The 23470-nt window shown below is 39.3% G+C and overlaps 1 protein-coding gene across 2 annotated transcripts in view; it reads left to right on the top strand.

Annotated features, from left to right (window-relative positions):
• The window catches only part of GRM7 (glutamate receptor, metabotropic 7), a 758177-nt gene that overhangs the window by 592312 nt on the left and 142395 nt on the right, over nt 1-23470 (top strand). For both annotated transcript variants that reach the window (XM_006758209.1, XM_006758212.1), the window contains exon 8: nt 9807-10742. In XM_006758209.1, the coding sequence (XP_006758272.1) occupies nt 9807-10742 (936 nt within the window). The remainder of the gene's footprint in view (nt 1-9806; nt 10743-23470) is intronic.

Raw genomic sequence — 23470 nt, forward strand, 5'->3', positions numbered from 1 at the left:
GCTCAGACAGCTTAAATGACTTGGTCACTGTCACTCTGCTAGGATTTGAGCCATGTCCATCTGAGTCCAATGCTCATGGTATTAACTTCTGTGGTATGCTAGGATGGGGTGGCATGATCTAAAAAAAGGGAAGGAAGGTGACATGTTGCTTTTAGATGCATAGAGTCTGAAATGCTTTTATGGCATTAATTGCTGGTGATATTCAATTGGACAAATCAGAGCTCAAGTGAGTGGGGAGGAGTAGGAATGGTCATCTTAAAGGTGTGTTTTTTTCCATGGATTAAGTTAATCTTTAGAGCCAGAAGATATTCTAATAGAAATTAATTATTTAAGCAGCTGCAATGTTATTTAACTTAGTCTTCATTACTAATGAACTTGGAAAACTGATGCTCCAGTTGACTTCGGGCTTCCTCGCTGACAATGATGAAGTCACTGAACCAGTGTCTGTCTTCCTGGTTCATTGTCTTTCTGTTTTGAACTGAGGCTAAGCTCACTAATGGAGAAAGTAACAATCAGAGACCCATTGAAATCAAGTTCTGTCCCTGGCTGCATATTGCACGTAACTTGTTTTTCTCCCTCTCCCTGGCGTGTTAATTATGTTCATTTTCCCTCTACCTAGCAAATGAGTGCTCCGTACTCAATTCCCTTTCTTTCCTCATGAAGATGCCAAGGGCATTTCAGCTGTAAACATTCACTCTATAGATGTGTAGTAAATGACCACTAATGAATTTGGAAAACTGATGCTCCAGTTGCCTTATGCTTCCTCTCTGACAATGATGAAGTTACTGAACTAGTGTCTGTCTCCCTGATTCGTTGTCTTTCTGTTTTGAGCTGAGGCTAAGCTCACTAATGGAGAAAGTAACAATCAGAGACCCATTGAAATCAAGTTCTGTCCTTGGCTGCATATTGCACATAACTTGTTTTTCTCCCTCTCCCTGGCGTGTTAATTATGTTCATTTTCCCTCTACCTAGCAAATGAGTGCTCCGTATTCAGTTCCCTTTCTTTCCTCATGAAGATGCCAAGGGCATTTCACTCTATAGATGTGTAGTAAATGACCAGAAAACAGATGAGACTCACATAAGTAATTATGAATCTTTTCATCATGTCTGATTACATATGAGTTGGGAGATAGACTTTAATGAAGTCACATATTTACATAATTACTAATTGTGTTACTCTTTTGAAGAGGGTTCTTTGAGAGTTTATAAAAGGAGGACCCAATCTAGTGGGGTAAAGACTTCCTGAGCAAGACTCGGTGAACAAGAGTTGAGCAGAATATCCCAGCACAAAACCCATTATGAGGCAGGACACTTCATGAAACTCCAGTAAAGGCCAGGAGCGTTAAGTCATTTGATGAGTGTGCCTGCCAGACTATGCAGGGTCATGTAAATGGTTTAAGAGCAAAGAAAGTCATGGGAGAGACTAAGCCAAAAGGTGAGTTGATCAACCCTGATTGCTAAAGAATCCTTCTGGCTATGGGGCAACAAATTGAATTGGGAAGGGCTCAGAAGGAAAGGGAGCTGAGAAAATTCCATAGAAAGTTTTTTCAGAAGAATTGTGGTAGTGTTACCACAAGAGCCCGTTGCCCAGTGCACAGAGGAGTCAATGCTATGGCATTGGCTTTTGAGAAAAGAAAAAAGCTTTATTTTGAAGTCAATCAGAAAGGAGACTGGACAAAACAAATCTGCCTGCTGGGTTTTGGGGTGAGATTTAGAAGGTTAAAGGTAGGGAAGTCATGCATATTCATTGGAATTACATCATCTGGTATAATGGATAGGCACAGGCACTTCATACAACTTCATGGATCACATGTAAAATTCAGGAACAGTTAACATATAGTTCCCAGAAGATTTTGGCCTGTGTCATCAAAAGGTTGTCTCTAGGGCTAGAATTTTCTTTCTGCGCAGCCTCTGTAGACTGGTTGAGACGGGTAGTCTTATGGGTCCCTTTCAGGTAGTAGGGGGGTTATTCCCTTTCCCATTGGCTATGACCTGAGACTTCCTTGTTCTATTGTAGTCCAGTGGAAAACAGCTGGTGATTAATTATTTAGGGCTGATTGGAATCAATCTATTAACTTGTTACAGGAGCAAGGGTGAGTGACTTGCAAGAGAGAAAATCTACACAAGTTGTTGGTAATGTGGTTGGGGGAGACAGGGCAAGGGCAAGGAAGATGTCAAAAATGAAAAAATCCCTAATTCAAGGATACATAAGGCTGCCTTGAGCTAGGTATTTGTCCTTCAGTTTTCTTTGCATATAAGTCGGCCAGTATTCTGTGTAAGGGCCTCATAGTACATAGTTTATTTAGGCTTTGCAGGCATGTATTCACAACTATTCCACTCTGTCATGGCAGCATAAAATTGGCCCTGGACAAAATGTAAGAACTTTGTGGTGATGTTCCAATAAAAGGTTATTTACAAAAACAGGGAATGGGCAGAATTTGGCCCATGAGCAATAGTTTGCCAGTTCCTGGTGCAGATCACGAGTTCAGTTTTGCACGAGTATAAATTGTGGTATTTTTTAGGTACTCACATGAATATGTTTACATTACAAATTATTCTTAAATCTATGGCTTAAAAATGAATTTTACATGTGCTTAACAATTTGAACAAGATTAAACATCTAGTCTTTGGTTGGTAAACATATTTTAGGGAACTGTTCCCAGAGGAAGAAGAATAAGCGATTATTTGTGGTTAGCATACAAATTGTAAGGGGATGGTTGCTCCAGTGGCAGGATTTTCCAGAAAGAGTCAGCTAACCAGTGTCAGCAGATGTGCATTGTTTGGCTATCTGAATGTAAGGTATTTTTAAAAAGGTATCAATATTGTAAAAAGCTGGAAGGTTCCAAATAACTCAGTTCTGAAAAAAAAGAAAGAAAGGAAAATTATAGTTCTGGAACCAAGTGAAGTCAACCATTTTTAGTCAGAGGTGTAGAAAGGTTTTGTCAGGAAAGAGAAACCAATTAGTCTGGGATTTTTTAATTATATACGTTTAAAACAAGTACCTATCATCTTGCCCCTTGTACTTAAGGGAAATGCAGACATAGAAATAGTAAAAGCAGATCATTTAGGCAGAACTATTATGAAATCTGTTCCTAATGTAATTTAACGCATATTATATGTATGTATGTATGATGACACTGTGTTCCTTTAGACTTGGTCGTTTTGGGAAAAGAAACATTTTTTTACTCTGTTAACGTAAGGAATGTGCAAACCTGTAAAGAACTTTTGTGAGTTTATTTGAGCCAAACTGTCAACAATTGCCAGGAAGCGGAATCTCAATGGATTGAGATGATGCTCTGGAGAATGGCAGGTTTGCACCTGGTTTTACACATTGCAATCAAAAGAGGAGACCTAAGTGGGTTACACAAAATCCACTGGTGATAGATTAGGGAGGTGAGGGAAAGCAAGGCTGGGAAACCTCTGGGATTGGATAAAAAGTAAAATGATAGACACACACTTCTTTTACTTAAGTGGGTGCAGCATAGTTAACAGTCAGCGATTAACTCAATAAAAATGAAAGGATTCGTGGTCTCCAGAGTGGTGCTTGTGCTTTGAGGGATCCAGAAAAAGTAAAATTACTTTGACATTCCAACAATATGCTATTTGTAGATGCAAGAGACAGTAGGCTCAGTTAAGGTAAAGATTTACTTTTGTCAGGGAAGATACCAGCCTAGGATATGACTACCAACCATAAACTGCTTTTTAATTTAAAAAGTTTTAATTTCAGGCCGTTTGTTGTGGTTACTTTAGGTCTCTTGAGTTTGCAAGGCCACCATGAAGGCTTCCCTGAGCTAGTCAGCATACGTGTGGCCCCTTTTCGTCCACAACTCTCACCCACTTCTTTTTTAAAAATATATATGTTTATTTATTTCAGAGAGAAAGGGAGAGGGAGAGAGAGATAGAAACATCATTGATGAGAGGGAATCATTGATCGGCTGCCTCCTGCATGCCCCGCACTGGGGATCAAGCCTGCAACCCGGGCATGTGCCCTGACTGGGAATCAAACCTTGACCTCCTGGTTCACAGGACGCTGAGCTAAGCCCGCCGGGCTCTCACCCACTTCTTTATGTGCTGGGACTCTAGGCATTTGAAGTTGTTTGGCCAATGATCTTATGAAACTTAGGAGACCTTCCTGATGGTCTAAATTTATAATTCCACTACAGCTTCAGACTTTCCTGTTAACTCACAATATAGTATAACTGAGTATTTAATGTGACCCATTTAGCCCAGCTGGAGTGGCTCAGTGGTTGGGCATTGACCTATGAACCAGGAGGTCACTGTTTGATCCAAGTCAGGGCACATGCATGGATTGCAGGCTGGACCCCCAGTTGGAGGTGGCCAATTGATCTCTCTCATGACTGATTCTACCTCTCTATCCCTCTCTTTCTCTCCTCTCTCTCAAAATCAAAAAAACATATAAAAAATTAGTGTGAGTGAGCCCTTTAGACTTTTAATGAGATAGATAGTGCATCACAAATCAGGAACAGAAGCCAGGAGAAGTAAACCTGTAGTCCCTGGGTTCGCTAAACAACACCAAGGTTTTCTTCTAAGTTCCAGTGTGTCAGAGAGCTTAGGTCACGGGCTCCAAACTTGTCTCCATGTCACCGAAGGAGCTTTAAAACAGGCGGATGCCTCTTGGGAATTTTTGGAAGATCTCCAAGTGATCCAAATGTTCAGGCAAGTTCGGGAACCACTGGCTTGACTCAGAATAAAGTCTCAGCAACCACACCAAGCATTCCCATCTTGGACCTCCAGGGGCTCTCCGTGAACGACTGTGGGCCACCACAGCAAAAAGCCAATCCGAATCAGACTGTGCGTGGTGCTTCCTCCTTAGAACATGTAAAAACAACAAACAAACAAACAAAAAAAACCCGATTTCTATTACAAATGTTGAGTAAGTAGAATGTGAATTAATGAGTGTTTTTATTGTAATACATCAGTCCTGAAATGTTGTTTCACAGTACAGGTATGTTGCCTAAGGTATAAAAATAGGGGCTGAGTCTTTAAAAATAAAAAAGGCAGTGAGGTGCTACAGAATTCCCTATGAAGCTTTTGCCACATCACCTTAGCCTCCCTCCACCAGAACCCAAACCTGGCTCTTTTCTAGTATTAAAAAGTGAACATTTCTCTGCATTTTCCTAGAAATCTTTTTCTATAAATTAGATACAACAGATATGTTTTATTGAAAAATGGCATTTTAGTAAGAAAGCTCTTTTAAAATTATCTCATTCTATTAAGGTTTTAATAAGGAAAACTAATATTACAGAGAAGTATCCAATAGAAGCCGCAGCCAGTTGGGTCTACACAGTAGGATTTAGAAATAGGCAAATTCAATTTCACCAAAGAAAATATACCTGGAGTGACAACATTTTCTTTCAGATAGAAAGTGACTGTGTGGGGGAAAGGAACAGATCTCTTTTAGATGGAAAATGGGTGCTCCAAACACTATAAAATTTGTCACTGTTTGATTCCTGCATTTGGCAGTCAGACAGCAACTAATTTGGTTTTATTTTTTAATTCCAGTGATTATGAGGCCTGCACGTTCCCTGTGGAGTAACACACTCTCGTCTAGGGCCAGAACCCAGTTTTCCTCTGCCAAACGCATGTGGCACAGACGTATAGCTGACAGGTGGCTTTTCCTTGTTTTTTGTCTGAGAAAGAAGCAATGGAGTCACAGCTGATTTTCTGAGTCCAGGCCTTTACAACCCTGCTATCTGAGCATTTTCAGGGGACAGAGAGAAGTGTTTCTGACCATGTGTGATTCAACGGTCCCCTTCCCTTCCAGAGCTACCTGTTATTCATCTAAGAGCATGCATTACTGACCAATTGTCTAACAGATTCAGAAGGTCTGCACCAGATGCAGAAGCAAGAAAGAATGTATTAGATGTTTGGCTGCAAGTAGTAGACTGCCACGAAGAATCGATTAGTTAGTCCGGCCGTTGCGTGCAGTGGTTGGGCGTGAGCCAAGAGGTCACCAGTTTGATTCTTGGTCAGGGAATATGTCCATCCCCAGTAGGGGGCATGCAGGAGGCAACCGACCAGTGATGTTTCTCTCTCATCAGTTTTTCTCTCTCTATCTTTCTCCCTTCCAGTCTCTCTAAAAATTAATGAAAACATATATTTAAAAAATAATTGATTAAACATTAAGGAAAGCTATTATTTCGTATTAGAACTTCAGTGGTACCAGTCAATAGTGTTGGTTAAGTAGGTGACATAATTATGCTATCAAAGACACAAATTATCTTTATCTTTTTTTTTCTATTCTCAGCATATTGGCTTTATTCCTTAGACTTGCCTCTTCATGGATACAGAATGGCTGCTGCAGTTCCTCACATCATTTTTGTACACATCAAAGTTCAAAGGCTGAAGACAGCATATCCCTTCTCTGTCTCTTTTATAAGAATGAAGAACACTTTCCTGGGATTTCACAACAGGCTTATTGTTGCTTTCATTGACCAGAACTTTATAATTTTCTTTTTCCTAAAACATTAGTCCACCTACTCATATAAGTTAGGCTTCCCAGCTAACTGAGACAATTTTGTTGCAGAGTTCAGAAAGGAACTTGAAATTTGCATCCCTACTAGCTCTCAGAGATTATGGTTGTTTTTTTCATAGCGCTAAATTATTATTCTCCCTTAAATAGTTGCCTAGAGTCTTTTGCAGGTGCCTGTTTCTTCATATGAAACAAAGCACTGAATTTGTGTATGTGGGTATAGATATGCACAAGTCATATGTGCTGCTTTAACAAAATCCTCACTTACCAGAGCTTTTACAGGTTACTTGGTACCTTTGTAGGTTTACCATTGTTTGTATGGAGAATAGTACTATAATTAATAATTGCTACAAGAATAAACTGTGCTTCACATACAACCATAAACTACTTTTGCCCCACCCTATATTATCAATATTTCTTTCAATCGGCAAAGCAAGTGAATTAGACTGTTGTTTATTTGGAGCAGGAGGCAACTTTGTTGGTTTAATATATGCAATTAAATTGAGTTGAGATCTACTTTAAATGAAAATCGAAAACAAATTAAGTAATCAGTCAATGCAGTTTTTATAGTTACAGTTCTTTATTTATTTGGGTAAATTGAGAGAAAAAGCTGTTCAGCATTGTAGGCATTTTATTTTAATCAAGGGGAACTAGAAGTAGTGAGCTGGCAACATTTAAAATTGACTGTAGAATATGACAGAATGATTATTTGTGCCTGTATTTGTAAGAGCCCTACATCTGTTCCCAAAGATCAAGTTTAATCATGGCATATGGGCCGCTGGTCATAAGGGCAATGCTGGCACGTATTCTCATCGAACTGGTACTGGTAGCCGTCACAAGGCTCGCAGGTCCAGCAGCAGGGGGTTCCCTTCTGGGTCACTTATGTTGGAATAGGCAACCTCAAGTTTAGCTAATAAAATTCACTTGTAGTTTTTAAATTTATCTTATTAACCAGGCCTAGGACCTTTTAATTTGACATTTGAAAACCTTTGTATTAATAGTAACTCTTTTAGATTCCGGGTTCTTAAAATTTGACATTTGTGAAGTGAATGCGCATCTTTTTCGCTCTTATTACAAATGATTTCCTTAATTTTATGAATTGGGGATGGCTGCCAGGGACTTACTTCCATCAAAATGATGATGTTGAGAGAAAAAAATTATTGATGTTTCATGTTTAGTTAAGTTTATTTTATTTATACTTAGAATTATTGGGTTTTGTATTCAGGCAAATGAGTGCATATGACTCATCTGAATATTCTTGGGTCTCTGGTTAAAGTCTAAATTCAACCATTGCAAGGATATGATGTTTTATGAAGTTTAAACCCTGAGCCATATTTTTTCAGAGTCAACTACATTGATTCAGATTTTCAAGGTAGTTCTCATTCAAGTTTGATAGAAATATCACACCCCGCTATAAATTACATTCTGTTTAACACAGTAGTGAAATTCCGATGAGCTATGAATTAATTTTCTTTCCCTCTTATCTCTTAAAATTATTTTTATCTTTTAAAAAAGCCCCAGACTTTCTAGTATCTTTCTAACCTATTTTTGTATTAAAAATTCAATTAAGTAAGTATGGGGAATATCAGCCAAATTTATTCATTGGAATTAAATCTCTTCTCTCATTAATTTGGTAGGTGTATCTTTTGCAACTTGTAGATGCTGAAATTATTTAGTACATATAACTTTTAGGACTCTTGGTTGCAAGTGATAGAAATGCTATGTAAAGTGTTTCAGCATAGCAGAATTTATTAGCTTACATAATGGCACAACCTTGGGAATTCCTGCTTCAGGCATAGCTATATCCAGTGGCTCAAACAGGCTCAAGAATAATCTTTGTCTTCAACTTTCTTCATTGCTTTCTTTTGTGTTTCCCTCTTTTCCTGACAAACGTCTTCCTTCTTGTAGCCATTAGCACCAGCCAGCATCCCTACATGCTGGAAACTGTAAGTCCAACAAAACCAAAAGTTTTTAATCTGTACAATCTCAGTAAAAAACATGAAATTAAATCCTGTGCCATTCCAAGGCAATCCCATCCCTGACCCAGGCTCTGGGAGGAGAATGTATCAGTGGTGGGTGAAGTGTGGTCCCTAGAGAATGCCCAGCAACAGCACCTGAGATATTGGTAGATATTGTTATAAATACATATTCTCAGGTCCCACCCCATACCCAGTGCATCTGAGAATTAGAAAGTAGGGCCAGCATACTGGGTTGCAACAAGTCCTCCACGTGGTTCTGTTGCACACTCAGGCTTGGGATCCACTGTGGTCTACTCACTGGCCACACTTGTGTCCTGTGTGCTGCCCCCGGAGCTTCCGTGTAACTCACAGAAAACTCACAGAAAAGAGCTCTGAGAAAGTGGCCTCAGAAAAGCAGAACAGTAGCTGCCATTCTGGCAAAGCTGAGCCGTATCCACCACCAGGAATTCCAGCCCAATAGTAAAGTGTTGTATTTCTAATGCCATTATTTCTCAGAACACAGTTGATTATGGATTCCCTTCCAGAAAATCAATATTCTAATTAAGCAAACACTTGTCTATCCTCTTCTAAGTTAGAGTGCTTTAGTTTAATTTTCATCTCCAAATAGGTACATAGCCAATCTTGAAAGGTTTCCAGACCGTATTATTTTCTGATCAAATGCTTCCTGACCTCTTAGGATATCCTCCACTAGAATGAAAGCCCTCAAAGCGAACCTTTTCACTCCTGGGTGATAAATGAAATGAAAGGCTTACTCTGCTTCACAATTTCTCAATGACAATGGCAGTGATGCTACAGAATTTAAAATAACTTTAAAACATTTTTAAAGCACCTAATAGTGGAGATGAATTTAGCTTTATATATTCAGTGTGTGTGTGTGTGTGTGTGTGTGTGTGTGTGTGTGTGTTTCTCACTGTGGTTTGGGACATTTGCATTTATCCCGGAGAAGGCAGTAGAGAGCATGTGGGTATTTCTCAATTTATCTAATCGTAGGACTCCCCAGGGCACTTGTTAAAAGTAAAGATCCAAAGACCTTTTTTCAGGATATTCTTATTTGGGAGGTCAGGAATGGAGACAAAGAATTTATACTAGTATTCTTTAAAATTGTCACAGGAATTTCTTAGAATCAAGTATGCTTGGAACATACTCTACGACTATGTGAATGGTCAGGATGTTGCAATGGATTGGTAGGGGGTCAAATCTTGGTTGTAGATCCTACTAGAGGAGTAAATCACATGACCTCATCAGGCGGTCAAATACTTCTCTTATGTTTGTTGCTAGTCGTTCCCTTTTCTCTCGAATAATGCGCTGTTGCCTTCGTATCCCTTACATTGCAGATCGAGGACATGCAATGGGGTAAAGGGGTCCGGGAGATCCCTCACTCCGTGTGTACTCTGCCCTGCAAACCCGGCCAAAGAAAGAAGACCCAGAAGGGAACCCCCTGCTGCTGGACCTGCGAGCCGTGTGACGGCTACCAGTACCAGTTCGATGAGAATACGTGCCAGCATTGCCCTTATGACCAGCGGCCCAATGAGAACCGGACTGGCTGCCAGGATATCCCCATCATCAAGCTGGAGTGGCATTCCCCCTGGGCCGTCATCCCCGTCTTCTTAGCGATGCTGGGCATCATCGCCACCATCTTTGTCATGGCCACTTTCATCCGCTACAATGACACGCCCATCGTCCGGGCATCTGGGCGGGAACTCAGCTATGTTCTGCTGACCGGCATCTTTCTCTGCTACATCATCACTTTCCTGATGATAGCCAAGCCCGACGTGGCGGTGTGTTCCTTCCGAAGAGTGTTCTTGGGCTTGGGGATGTGCATCAGTTATGCAGCCCTCTTGACAAAGACCAATCGGATTTATCGCATATTTGAGCAGGGCAAGAAGTCGGTGACAGCTCCCAGACTCATCAGCCCGACATCGCAGCTGGCCATCACTTCAAGTTTAATATCAGTTCAGCTTCTAGGTGTCTTCATTTGGTTTGGCGTTGACCCACCCAACATCATCGTAGACTATGATGAACATAAGACAATGAACCCCGAGCTGGCCAGGGGAGTTCTCAAATGTGACATCACAGATCTGCAAATCATTTGCTCGTTGGGATATAGCATTCTTCTCATGGTCACGTGTACTGTGTATGCCATCAAAACTCGGGGTGTCCCAGAGAACTTTAACGAAGCCAAGCCCATTGGATTCACTATGTACACGACATGTATAGTATGGCTTGCCTTCATTCCAATTTTTTTTGGCACCGCTCAGTCAGCGGAAAAGGTAAGTGAAAATGCACCCCACACCATGCATTTCACATGTGTTCATTTTTGTAAAGATGGAAACCAAATTAATTGTAGAGAGCAAGAGGTTTTATATATGCAGAATGGTATTCCTAAGAGTAGAGAAAGCCAAAAGCAGCGTCTAAGCTACAAAAGTCTACAACCTACAGGAAACTTTGCTATACTTATGCCACTTGGAACCAACCAGTGGTAGCATTTTCCAGTTACTTTATTATAGAATTACTCAATGTAGCAAGAGATTGTCCAGTATGAAATGATCTACTCTACTCAAAGTAATCCTTCCTATAGTTAATTTTCCATTCTCTCTATTTACACACATATTTCTGAGGGACAGGAGAAGGGGGCCACAGTTCCTCATCCTCCAGGATCAGGATGGTCATTCCTAGCTCACTCGCTCTCTCCTCAGTGGCTCTTTAGGTTGTCACTGTGGATGGGATCTAGAACGTGAGCTATACAAACTATTAGAGTTGCTCAATTGCATGTTTGTGGGGATGGATATATATATACCATGATGTACCACTTAACTGTGGGGATACATTCTGAGAAATGTGTTGTTTGTGTTGTTAGGTATATTAATCACATCAAGTGCTTCAGAGTGATACCAGAGACTCAAATTTGTACACATACACACAGTAGAACAAGTATCTTCAAACTGTGAAAGTTCAAAGTTTTTAAAATTAGTGGGCCCTAATATGTTGGTCTTAAATATAGTCACTGCACATGATCCCCACGTATAATTATGTTTTTATGCTTCTGAAAATTAAGCAGCCCTAATGTGTTGATTCTTAATGCTATTAATTTACGACTAGCTGCAGGTTTGACATGCATGCAAATACGGCTACACTAAGGTGATGGTTTTGGGTGTATGTGATTCGTACACATCTGACTTCTATACCCACCCCCATCTGCCTATAATTTTGTGTATATGCAAATTGGGCAATTTGAATATACTGATCTTAAGATGTGGTGTCCTTCACTCAGTGAAGGCAGTCTGACATGTTGATATAACTGAAGCCAGAACTGAGACCCAGAGTCCTAGCTTGAACATTCTGTAGGAGGAAGCATAGTTATAGTTTGATTAGAAGCTAGGATGTTGGGGGTTCAGCCTGATCCCATGTTATTTTGGAGAAGTCTCTTAAACATTCAGGGACTTAGTTCCCCAAGTGGGGCAAACAAAGAGTGAAATAGGACTGTCTACAGATTTCTTAATCTATTAGTTGAATCTGATATTTTATTGTTACTTCTGTTCTCTGTTTCATTGTGAAAAAGGATCAGTGGTATTTTTCTGGTTTTTCAACTAAAAATGTCTTTCACCTATATTGTTTGACTCAAAAGCTATAAGTTTGGACTGCATTTTTTAAAGTGAACATCTCATGAAACCATGCAGAATTCTAAAGCTAAGGACAGTGAATGGTTCCAGATTATGGTTTTAGTCATAAAGCATCTCGAAGGAAGTTCTAAAATGTATGCTCAATGAGCATAATATGTATCTGATGGTATGTTTCATATTTATAATGCATGTTTACTGTCTGTGAAACCAACTTGAATTTCATTTTATTGCGTCTATCTATCCCTGAGCCAAGGGGATAGTAAAATATGAGTCAGGGTAGTGAAATGCAATAGAGAGAAGAAGGAAAAAAATTCTCCAAATGTATCCAGGTAAGTCCATAACCATTGAACTTTTTATGGGGCATGATATGCATCATCCAAGCCTGTGGAGGTAATGATCATTTTCTTATGAAAACAAACATAGTTCCCTATGCAAGAGGTTAGGAAACATTAAGTCCTTTTCTTAAAAATTTATTTTTGAGGAATATAAAAGGGGGGAATAACTGTGGTTGTTTTATAGATGCGCCTTTTTGTAATGCATGTGTGACGATCTACTAGTATGTCTCTACCATGTCATTTATCATTTCTATCCATTTCCAGTCATGACTATGAATCTTCTCAGGAAGGTTAGGGGATATAATTTACTCATTAAAAAACCTGAAAATGATACAAAATTTTAGAAATTGAATTCATGTATTCTGGTTGTTCTAGTAAATATGCTGGTAGCACTGGACTATGGGAAAAAATGAAGCTTTCTTCAAGCAATGAGCTTTTTAATCCTAGAGTTTAGATGGCAACATACTCGTCTTTGTACATCCTCAGTGGGTTATGGTGTTCTACATGGTTGATTGGCACAAAGGTACTAAATTGTCAAATGAGAATAGTGAATTGTTATGTGAAAATGCACACACCTCAATAATAGGCATATAACTAGACAAGCATGAGTGATCAATTAAAAATACTGGGTGTTTCAAAAAAATGTATACACACTTTAGCAGCTCAATTTTGAAAAATGAAATATGTTTTAATAAACACTGCCTTTATAACTATTCAAAATGTATGTATACCTTTTGGGGACACCCTATATTTAATGGACATAAAACCATGGACTTTAAATTGTGGAAGGTGACAAACTGCCAAATGCAGTGAAGAGGTCACAGCAAAAGGCATTCGTACCAAGATAGCAAACATAACCCCTCCTTTTTTGTTTAGGTTTAACAGTTTTGTTTCAAATTGAAACATTTCATTATAATGGGGGGGTGGCAATTAGGCAGTGAATTCAGTAATAACTATTTACAAAAAATGTATACACACTTTAGCAGCTCAATTTTGAAGAATGAAATATGTTTTAATAAACACTGCCTTTATAACTATTCAAAATGTATGTATACCTTTTGGGGACACCCTATATTTAATGGACATAAAACCATGGACTTTAAATTGTGGAAGGTGACACATGCAGTGAAGAGGTCACAGCAAAAGGCATTCTTACCAGGATAGCAAACATAACCCCTCCTTTTTTGTTTAGGTTTAACAGTTTTGTTTCAAATTTACCCTCTAGGACAGTGATGGCGAACCTTTTGAGCTCAGCGTGTCGGCATTTTGAAAAACCCTAACTTAACTCTGGTGCTGTGTCACATCTAGAAATTTTTTGATATTTGCAATCACAGTAAAACAAAGATTTATATTTTTGATATTTGTTTTATATATTTAAATGCCATTTAACAAAGAAAAATCAACCAAAAAAAGAGTTCGCGTGTCACCTCTGACACGTGCATCATAGGTTTGCCATCACTGCTCTAGGATGAGTATCTTACAACATGGCTGGGGAGGGAAGATGTAAGCCTAAGCCATAAAGAACCATTCCTGGCTGTAGAATTTCTATTTAGGTGACTAATGATTCTTGAGAAGATCGCCAGTGGTAGGGCAGTAGCATGGTAGGCGCTAGTTGGCTTAGTGACCTGTGGTAATAGCCCATTGTTAAATAGTGACACTGTTCGTTGGAGGACTAGATTATTTTTCCATGAGAAACGAAGGCTTGGCTTGCGGATACATCTATTGGGAGAGTTTTGCATGCCACCTAGCAAAAAAGCACCTTCAGGTCCAGAGGACACAGGCCACCCAACCCAAACCTGAGACACCCTACAGATGCTGTGTTTATTCAGAACTTTCCAGGTTCTTTTTTTTATTATTATGAAAGTCACATTTCTTTTTTAACCTTTTCCAAATAGCATGTAAATGAAGAAAAAGGACTCCCATTGCCCCATCCTAGAGAGACTCATTGTCAACAGTTTGATGTCTCTACTTCTAGATGTATAAATATTCACATATTCACACACATACACAAACTTATTTTTAAAAGAAAAATCCTTATTTTTCCTTCTGGGGTGCATCACAACACAGTGGAGAGAAATGTTCCGATCCATAGTTTATACAAGGCTGTGCACCCATGCTCTGATGGGCGTGGAGACTGGTGGTTGAGATCTTACTTCTGTTGTTTACTTTGCCTGTTTCTGGTTATATCAGTAGCATATGAAACCATCTCCTTTCTGCTTCCTGCTGTGATCTTGGTGGTAACTTAACTTCTCTCTAAACAGCCCTCTGAAACCAGCTGGTATTAGCCAATGCCTTTTGGTGGTGCAGTCCACCTTTATACCCTTATGATGTATCAGCTAAGTTCTGCTGCAGTCACCTAGGATAGTTGGAGCCTTCATCACCTTAGTCCAGCTGTGGGCAAACTACGGCCCGCAGGCTGGATCCAGCCCGTTTGAAATGAATAAAACTAAAAAAAAAAAAAGACCGTACCCTTTTATGTAATGATGTTTACTTTGAATTTATATTAGTTCACACAAACACTCCATCCATGCTTTTGTTCCGGCCCTCCGGTCCAGTTTAAGAACCCATTGTGGCCCTTGAGTCAAAAAGTTTGCCCACCCCTGCCTTAGTCTCTTCCTTTAGCACGAATAACTAGTTAAGCAGGTAAAATTCAAGAGCTAGAAAAACTGAACAGAGCTAGGATAAGGAAAGAGCTTATGACATTAAAACAAAGGTCTTGACCATTTGAGATTTGAACAGAGTTGCTCCAACAAGAGAAAGTTCTGCTAAAAGGGAAGATTCAATGAGAGACCTTGAATCTGCCCTCAGTTGGGGTGCTCCCTGGAGCACACTTTTCCCATTAGGTATTTTCCACTTTGAGAATTCAGCCACCACGAGATCCATCCTCAGGGACACAGGCCTCGCCTTTAGAACTAATACCAGGATCATCAAACAAACCTCTGTCCTGTGGCATTTACCAGTGCATCAGAGACCACCTATCATTTTGAGAAAGAACTTTTCTCAAAGCACAAGAAATCTTGTCCTAGGAGCTGGCCTCATGCCTATCCTCCTCATCATTCTATGGTGCTCTGAACCTAAACATTATATATATTTGGATGTGTCATCCTCCTGGGTGCTTTGATTTTGATGATGGCTTCACAGATGAATACATTTATCAAAGTTGATCAAATTGCATATTTTATATATGTGTAGTTTATTACATATCAATTTGTTAAAAAACAAAACTTAGCTAAGTAAAATTTAAAAATCTGATTGGCTTTATTCAATGATCCATGAATTGGGCAGCAAATAGGAAGAAGCGCTGAAGAGTGTGTAAGTGAAAGACTTGTAGGCACAAGAGGTTGGGACAAGGAAGTTACTAGCCATCTCCTTTCTGCTTCCTGCTGTGATCTTGGGGATAACCGAACTTCAAACAAGCAAAGAGTGGATTGTTTCAGGCAAGGTCACCTTCCTTGGGGGGAAAACAGTGGTTTATCAGGTGGACTACCTTACTAGTATTGACTAGTATTGACTTTCTCCATGAGATTACATTCCTGGGAGAAGTTGAAACCACAATTAGGTTAGATATTAAGTCTCAGTTGGGTGATGTTGGTTTAGCACACGTGACTCCATTTTAGGCCCGTTGCTTTTTTTTTTTAACAAAGTATACATCAATAAAACCGTGAAAAAATGCTTTGCACAGAAACCCTTTCTTTTTCTCTCCTCTTCCTCCTTTCTCTTGAAACTAGAATTGTATAAATGAATTAGTGTATAAAGAAGGCTTCAGACACTCTCTGGTACATGGTAAAGGCTCAGTAAAGAACTATGTCCTTCCACAGTAGTCTCCTCTTAGCAAAACAATTTCTGTCAGACATTGGCAGAAGGTACTTGGGAAATCATAAGTACAGGCTATAATATGGATTAGGGGATGACAAGATCAAACTCTGGAGAGGTGGTAGAGGTGAAATCTTGGAGGACCCTGTATACTTGACTTTTTTAGGTAAGGGAGGAGTGTGCTTCAGTGAGTTGGCAGTGAAGTATGACATTGTTGGAGTTATGCTTTACAAAGATTGTTCATTGTTTCTGAGTAACAGTTTGCATGATAGCTATAATATTGTGATATATATATATATATATATATAATGAAGAGGTAGTATGCAGGAAGGGAGAGAGATAGATAGAAACATCAATGATGAGATAGAATCATTGGTTGGCTGCCTCCTGCATGCCCCTTACTGGGGGGGAGGGGGGGGCGGGTTCTAGCCCACAACCCAGACATGTGCCCTTGGCTGGAATCGAACCTGGGACCCTTTAGTCCACAGGCCAACACTCTATCCATTGAGCCAAACAGGCTAGGGCATATAATATTTTTATTTATAATATCAAATATATATTCTAGTATTTGGTCTTTGTCTGTTTTCTGTCACAGGGCTCCTGTAACCTTTGGAATTTCTTAAGTGATAAGAGTAATAAAGGTGTCTTTTGTTATGTTAATGAAATGACTTTTGGACTACACCTATGAATGGGGGCTGGTTGCTAGGACAACCAACCAAGTGATTACAGAGTTGGACCTTTTCAGTCCAACCCCCCTCCTCCCAAACCCCAACTCCAGGGAGAAGAGAGTGCCTAAAAGTTGAATCCATTGTCAGTGGCCAGTGACTTAATTAATAATGCCTCTGTAATGAAGCCTCCATAAAAACACAAAGGATGGGATTTGGGAGCTTCTGGGTTGGTGAACATTTGTAGATTTGGGGAGAGTGGTGGGCTGGGAGAGCACAGAAATTCTGCATCCTTCCCCCATACCTGTATATTATGCATCTCTTCCAGCTAGCTATTCCTGGGTTACACCCTTTTATTAAAAAAAAATGGCAATCTAGTAAGTAAAATGTTTTTCTGAGTTCTGTGAGATGCTCTTGCAAATTAATCGAACCTGAGGAAGCAGTGATTGGAACCTCCAATCCATAGTTGGTAGGTCCTAGCACAGGTGACAATCTAGACTTGGAATTGTCATCTGAAGTTAGGTGGGGAGCAGTCTTGTGGGACTGAATCCTTAACCTGTGGAATATGAAGTTATCTCTGGGTAAATAGAGTCAGAATTGAGTTGAAGTGTAGGGTACCCTTGTGTGGTTGTGTGGGGGAAATTGTGTATAGAATCTTTTAAACTTAATATGTATAATTGGGTACAGAATCTTTTAAACTGAATATGTAAAATTCTATTCTGGGAAGACAGACATTGGTTACTAATGATGATTTAAAGGGATTTTTCTTCTGCTCAGACTTTTAGACCCATAATAGTATATAGAACTGGGGGGGATGGGGAAGGCTGAGAACAGTTTCTTGGAAGAAAAAATTGGATCAGAGCTGATAGCCAGTGGTACTACCCCGCTTCTCCACCTGTTCAGTAAAGGGGCCAGCAAACCTCCCACACTGTAGAATGTTAGTGGGGACCTGGGAATTAAAATTCTCCATAAGGTCATAGTAGGAATGGGACTTGGGACCACTGCCTTCCACATACACACTCTCTCTCCAAGTACAGAAAGGGGCCCGTGGATGAGGCTGCAATACAGCAGTTATGATATATATATATATATATATAGGTATCAGAGATGGTTTTGAAGAGTATCTATATACTAGAATTACTGTTCATACACAGTCTCCCTTGATTTGGGTATTGTCACTGTGTTGCCACTACTTTAGTTTCTCCCAAGGATAATGGGTTTCTCTAGCTTTTCAACCGTAAGTAGTTCCTAATGAATACAGCTGTTCTCAGCTGATTGGCACTTGGGTATGATAATGCAGAGTGCATGACATCTGCTATGGGGTTATGTACCCCCTAAGACCCCAGCTTGTTAACCTATGTCTTTGATAGCTCTCTACCCCAGCTCAGCACCACATTGGGCTCCCCAGATCTGACTGGGTTTGGCCACAAAGCAATTGATAAGCCAGTGCATCAGGGAGTGAAATAGCCTAAATAAATGATAATCCAATTACAGACTTTAAGGAGGGCTCGTGTGGAATGTCTCTGATTGAACAAAAGTTGCATTTTCACATTCAAGTCTCACCCACATGAAGGTATTAGGGAAGAGAAAGGAACACAATTAATCAACAGAAGAATTGTTGGGCAAGGTTGAGAGTACACTGTGGCAAAGAAGGGAAAATACAAGTCAGTGCCACTAAATGAACAATTCCTTGAGGTTCTCAAAAGTCTTTATATACCTGAAGGGGGAACCTCAGGCACAGAGGGCCGTCAGTAAAAATCTGCTGGCAGATAGTTGAATGACTAAAACAGAGTCCCGTTGTATTTTCTGTATTGCAGACTCTCTAATCGTCACTTAGATCATTGATGTGGTGGCATTTTTCTAATTTATCACTTGCAAGAAGCTAATATTGTTTCCAAAGAGGCTTGATTTATATATAAGGTGTCAGCTGTTCACACCTGGGAAATTCTGGCAAACAGACCTAAAGCCCCAGATCAGTTTGTAATTATTGGATGTTAGTGTCCAAAGACCGATATTGAGGCTGGCTGAATCTGCCTTACAATACTTCAATTCCATTGTTTGTCTGGTAATCTTCCCAGTGCCCTGTCAAAGTGACTGGGTTGAAACTCCATGGCCAAATTGCCTTGTTGATGAGGCCTGGGTTGCTGCCTTGTGCTGGACCAAATACCAGATGAATGGAGCACTTAGTTTTAACTCAGAAATCATATTGTTCCCTCTTTGTTTAATGTTGCAGATCCTGAAGTTTCTTGTGTATTTTTTTTTAAGACGGTTAACAGGGGCAAGGAACCACATAGATGTTTCCAATTTGTGTAGTAAAATTTACTTTGCTTTTTAATCCATTTTTCCCCAGAATCCTTGCCAGATGGCCGGACAGGGATAGAGGTATGTGTTTTATAAGACCTTGGATCTTTTATATTAGTTTTTAAATTGGGGCATTTCCTGGTTACAGTGCAGTGGGGAATAGGGTCGGAATCTTCAGCTTTTCCAATATTGAAAACCAGGCATAAAAAGCTAACAAACAGCAAATAGAGGCAAACTGCCGACCCAGAAATTGAACTGAAAACTATAGGACTGCCTGTGTCTTCACTGCCTGATTCTGGGGTTAAGAGCTGTGTGGATAATTGGTACATACACTCATTAAATTTTGGGTCCTTATACAGAGCTCTGCAAAATGGACGGGCCTATCATTTCATGTTGTCGCAGAAGGCAGTTCCCCACTACCTCTGCTGGGAAGAGAAAATGTAAGGAGATGATTCCTTAATGAAGACACTGGCAACCCATCTGCCCGACTCAGAGGCACTGGCTTTAGGAATGGGTCCTCAGGTGTCTAAAGTGGAAGATCGTGTGTCACACGTCCCATGCGCTCCTTTCAGCTCTATGTTATAATTGATTGCTTGGCTTAGAACAACCAGTCAGTTTTCTGATCCAGGGCCTTCCATCACACAGGTCTTAAGAAAGCAGGTTAGTAGATGTACTGAAAAAGCAAATAGGAAAGGTTTTTGTTCCCCATCATGACATTTTCTTCCCTCCAGTGGCATACCACCCCTGAGCTAATATTCTAGGGGAGAGAGTTTTAAAATAGCTTTTTTTTTAGTTTTTTTTTTTTTTTTTTTTTTTTTTTTTTTTTTTTTTTTTTAGAATGGCCTTGTTATTTAACAGGTGATTTTTATCTGCCTGTTACATGTCAGGTCCATGGACCACAACACCTGCAAATCACATCACTCCCTTTTAAAAATAAATCGTCCAGTGGCTTCCATTGATATCATCATCATTCATTACCTCTCTGCCATCATTGGAATGACAATAGTGTTTAAACTCTTCCTTAGAGCCTGCGAGACTAAGATCAAGGGTCATAAACTATGGGCCACCAGCCAGATCTAACCAGCTGGTTGTTTGTATAAATAAATTTTTATTGAAACACAGCCATGTTCATTCATTAACATACTGCCAATGGCAGCTTTCAGGTTACAAGGTCAGACTTGAGGAGTTGGGGCAAGGATATATGGCCTGCAAAGCTGAAAAATATTTTTAATCTGCATCTTTACCAAAAAGGTTGTTGTCCTTGCCTTAGGTGAGCTGCTGCCTCCTACCTCTCAGAGGCTCATTTCTTTTGCTTCTCCTTCTCATTCTCATTGACTTTGCTTCGGTCTTGGGATTTTCTTTCTTTCTCTCAGCATACTGAGACAGTTTCCTTCCCAGGACCTTTGCACAGATGTGCCCTCTGTCCAGGATTTTGTCACCCAGAACATCTCATACTGCCTCTGCCATCATTCAGATCTCAGCTCACAGAGGAGTCTTTTAACTCTCCTCCATCCAAGTTAAAGTTATCTCCACCCCAGTTAAGTTCTGTTTCCGACTGCCATTGTCCATCACTAACTGAAGTTGGTTATTGTCTCCTTGTAAATATAAGTATCTTGAATGCAAGCACTTGCTCGCTCTGGCTCTTCTCTGGATCCCTAGAGCCCCAGTGAGTGACTGGCCTTAGTAAGTATTCAATAAATCTCTGAGATGAATGAATGAAATAATGAATGAATGAATCTGTTGTAGAGTAAGATAAAGACCTTGCCATCAACAAATAGTTTAAAAGCACAGAGAGCCCTATAAACTAATATCTGTGAAAAGTGCTACACTATAAAGCCATAGGAAAGTAGGATTATAGCAATAAATGAAAGAAATCAGTCTTGGGAAGAGTTTATCTATAAAGACTACACAGACCAGATTGATCTTCAAGAATGACCAGGCATTGTTAGATGGATAAATATTCTAAACTGAATTAATTTATTGTGAAAGTGCTTTATTGAAATTGATTTGCAATGAATCTATAAAAATGTCCAATCTCATACCCCAGTTTTAGTCTTCAGAATAGTACATATAACAAAAAATCCATGGTAGTGAATGCATGAAAAAAAAATGGATGTTCCTAGGAACTGCAAATGGATGTCTAAACTGATCAAATCCTTTTTTGGGGGAGGGTTGGATTTTTTAAAAATTGTAAATATTTATATCTCATTTTTCTCAGTTGTATTGATATGTGGTTGGAATTGTATTAAAGTATACACATTTGGTATGCTTATGTATTGCAAAATGAGTGCCACAGTCAGTTTAGTTAACATCCATTAACTCAAATAGTTTTCTTTCCTTGTGATGAGAACTTTAAAGATCTAGTCTCTTAGCAACTTTCAAACATACAATAAGTATTGTTAACTATAGTCACAACAGTTGACTATACATTACATCTCCAGAAATTATTTATCTTAAAACTGGAAATTTGTACCTATTGGCCCCTTCCACCAGTCCCCAAAACTTACCTCTGGTAAACACCAATCTGTTCTCTATTTCTATGAGTTTTTCTGTTTGTTTAGATTCCATATATAAGTGAGATCATACAGTATTTGTCTTTTTGTATTTGACTGATTTCACTTAGTATAATGCCCTCAAGGTTCATCCCTGTTGTTGGAAGGGTTACATTTTTATAACTGAATAATGTTCCATTGTGTGTGTTGTGCTGCACCCTTCCACAGGAGAAAGTAAGAGAACGCACAACCTAATTTGTTTCTTCATTCATTCATTGATGAATGGTTAGGTAGTTTCCAAGTGCTGTAATGAACAGGGAGGTACAGATACCTCTTTGAGGTAGTGATTTGGTTTCCTTTGGATATATTTCCAGAAGTAGAATTGCTGGATTATATGGTAGATCTATTTTTAATGTTTTTGAGGAAAGTTCACACTATTTTCCATAGTGACTGTATGTATCAACTTACATTCCCACCAACAGTGTAAAAGGGTTCCTTTTCTCTAAATCCTATCCAGCACTTGTCATTTGTTGATTTAGTGATGATAGCCATCCTGACTATTGTGATTTTTCCCTGATGATTACTGATGTTGAGTATGTCCTTATATATCTGTTGGATATCTGTATGTCCTCTTGGAAGAAATGTCTATTCAGGTCCTCTGACCATTACTTATTGGATTGGTGTTAAGTTGTATGAGTTCTTTATATGTTTTGGGGATTTAATCCTTATTGTATGTATCATTTGTGCATATCTTCTCCCATTCAGTAGGTTGTCTCTTTGTTTTGTTGATGGTTTCTTTCACTGTGAAAAACATATTTAGTTTGACATAATCCCATTGTTAAATTTTTCTTATGTTTGTCTTGCTCAAGGAGACATATAAAAAAGGTACTGCTAAGAACAAAGTTATGACTCATTGCCCATGTTTCTCTTAGGAGTGTTATGGTTTTAGATCCAACATTTTTTTTTATTTTAATTAAAAATTTATTGTTCAGATTATTACAGTTGTTCCTCTTTTTTCCCCCTTAGCTCCCCTCCACCGGGTTCCCACCCCACCTCTGCCCTTACCTCCCTTCCCCCACTGTCCTCATCCATAGGTGTACGATTTTTTTTCCAGTCTCTTCTCACATCCCCCACATCCCTTTCCCCCTGAGAATTGTCAGTCCACTCCCATTCTATGCCCATGATTCTATTATATTCACCAGTTTATTCTGTTCATCCGATTATTTATTCACTTGATTTTTAGAGTCACTTGTTGATAGATATGTATTTGTTTGTTGTTCATAATTTTTATCTTTACCTTTTTCTTCTTCTTCCTCTTCTTAAAGGATACCTTTCAGCATTTCATAAAATACTGGTTTTGTGGTGATGAATTTGGTTAACTTTTTCTTATCTGTGAAGCTCTTTATCTGACCTTCAATTCTGAATGATAGCTTTGCTGGGTAAAGTAAGCTTGGTTGTAGGTTCTTGCTATTCATCACTTTGAATATTTCTTGCCACTCCCTTCTGGCCTGCATAGTTTCTGTTGAGAAATCAGCTGACAGTCATATGGGTACTCCCTTGTAGGTAACTAACGTTTTTTCTCTTGCTGCTTTTTAAGATTCTCTCTTTGTCTTTTGCTCTTGGCATTTTAATTATGATGTGTCTTGGTGTGGTCCTCTTTGGATTCCTCTTGTTTGGGGTACTCTGCACCTACTGGACTTGTAAGTCTATTTCTTTCACCAGGTAGGGGAAGTTTCCTGTCATTATGTCTTCAAATAACTTTTCAGTATCTT

This window comes from Myotis davidii, unplaced genomic scaffold (assembly GCF_000327345.1).
Source record: "Myotis davidii unplaced genomic scaffold, ASM32734v1 scaffold73, whole genome shotgun sequence".
Classification (NCBI taxonomy): Eukaryota; Metazoa; Chordata; class Mammalia; order Chiroptera; family Vespertilionidae; genus Myotis; species Myotis davidii.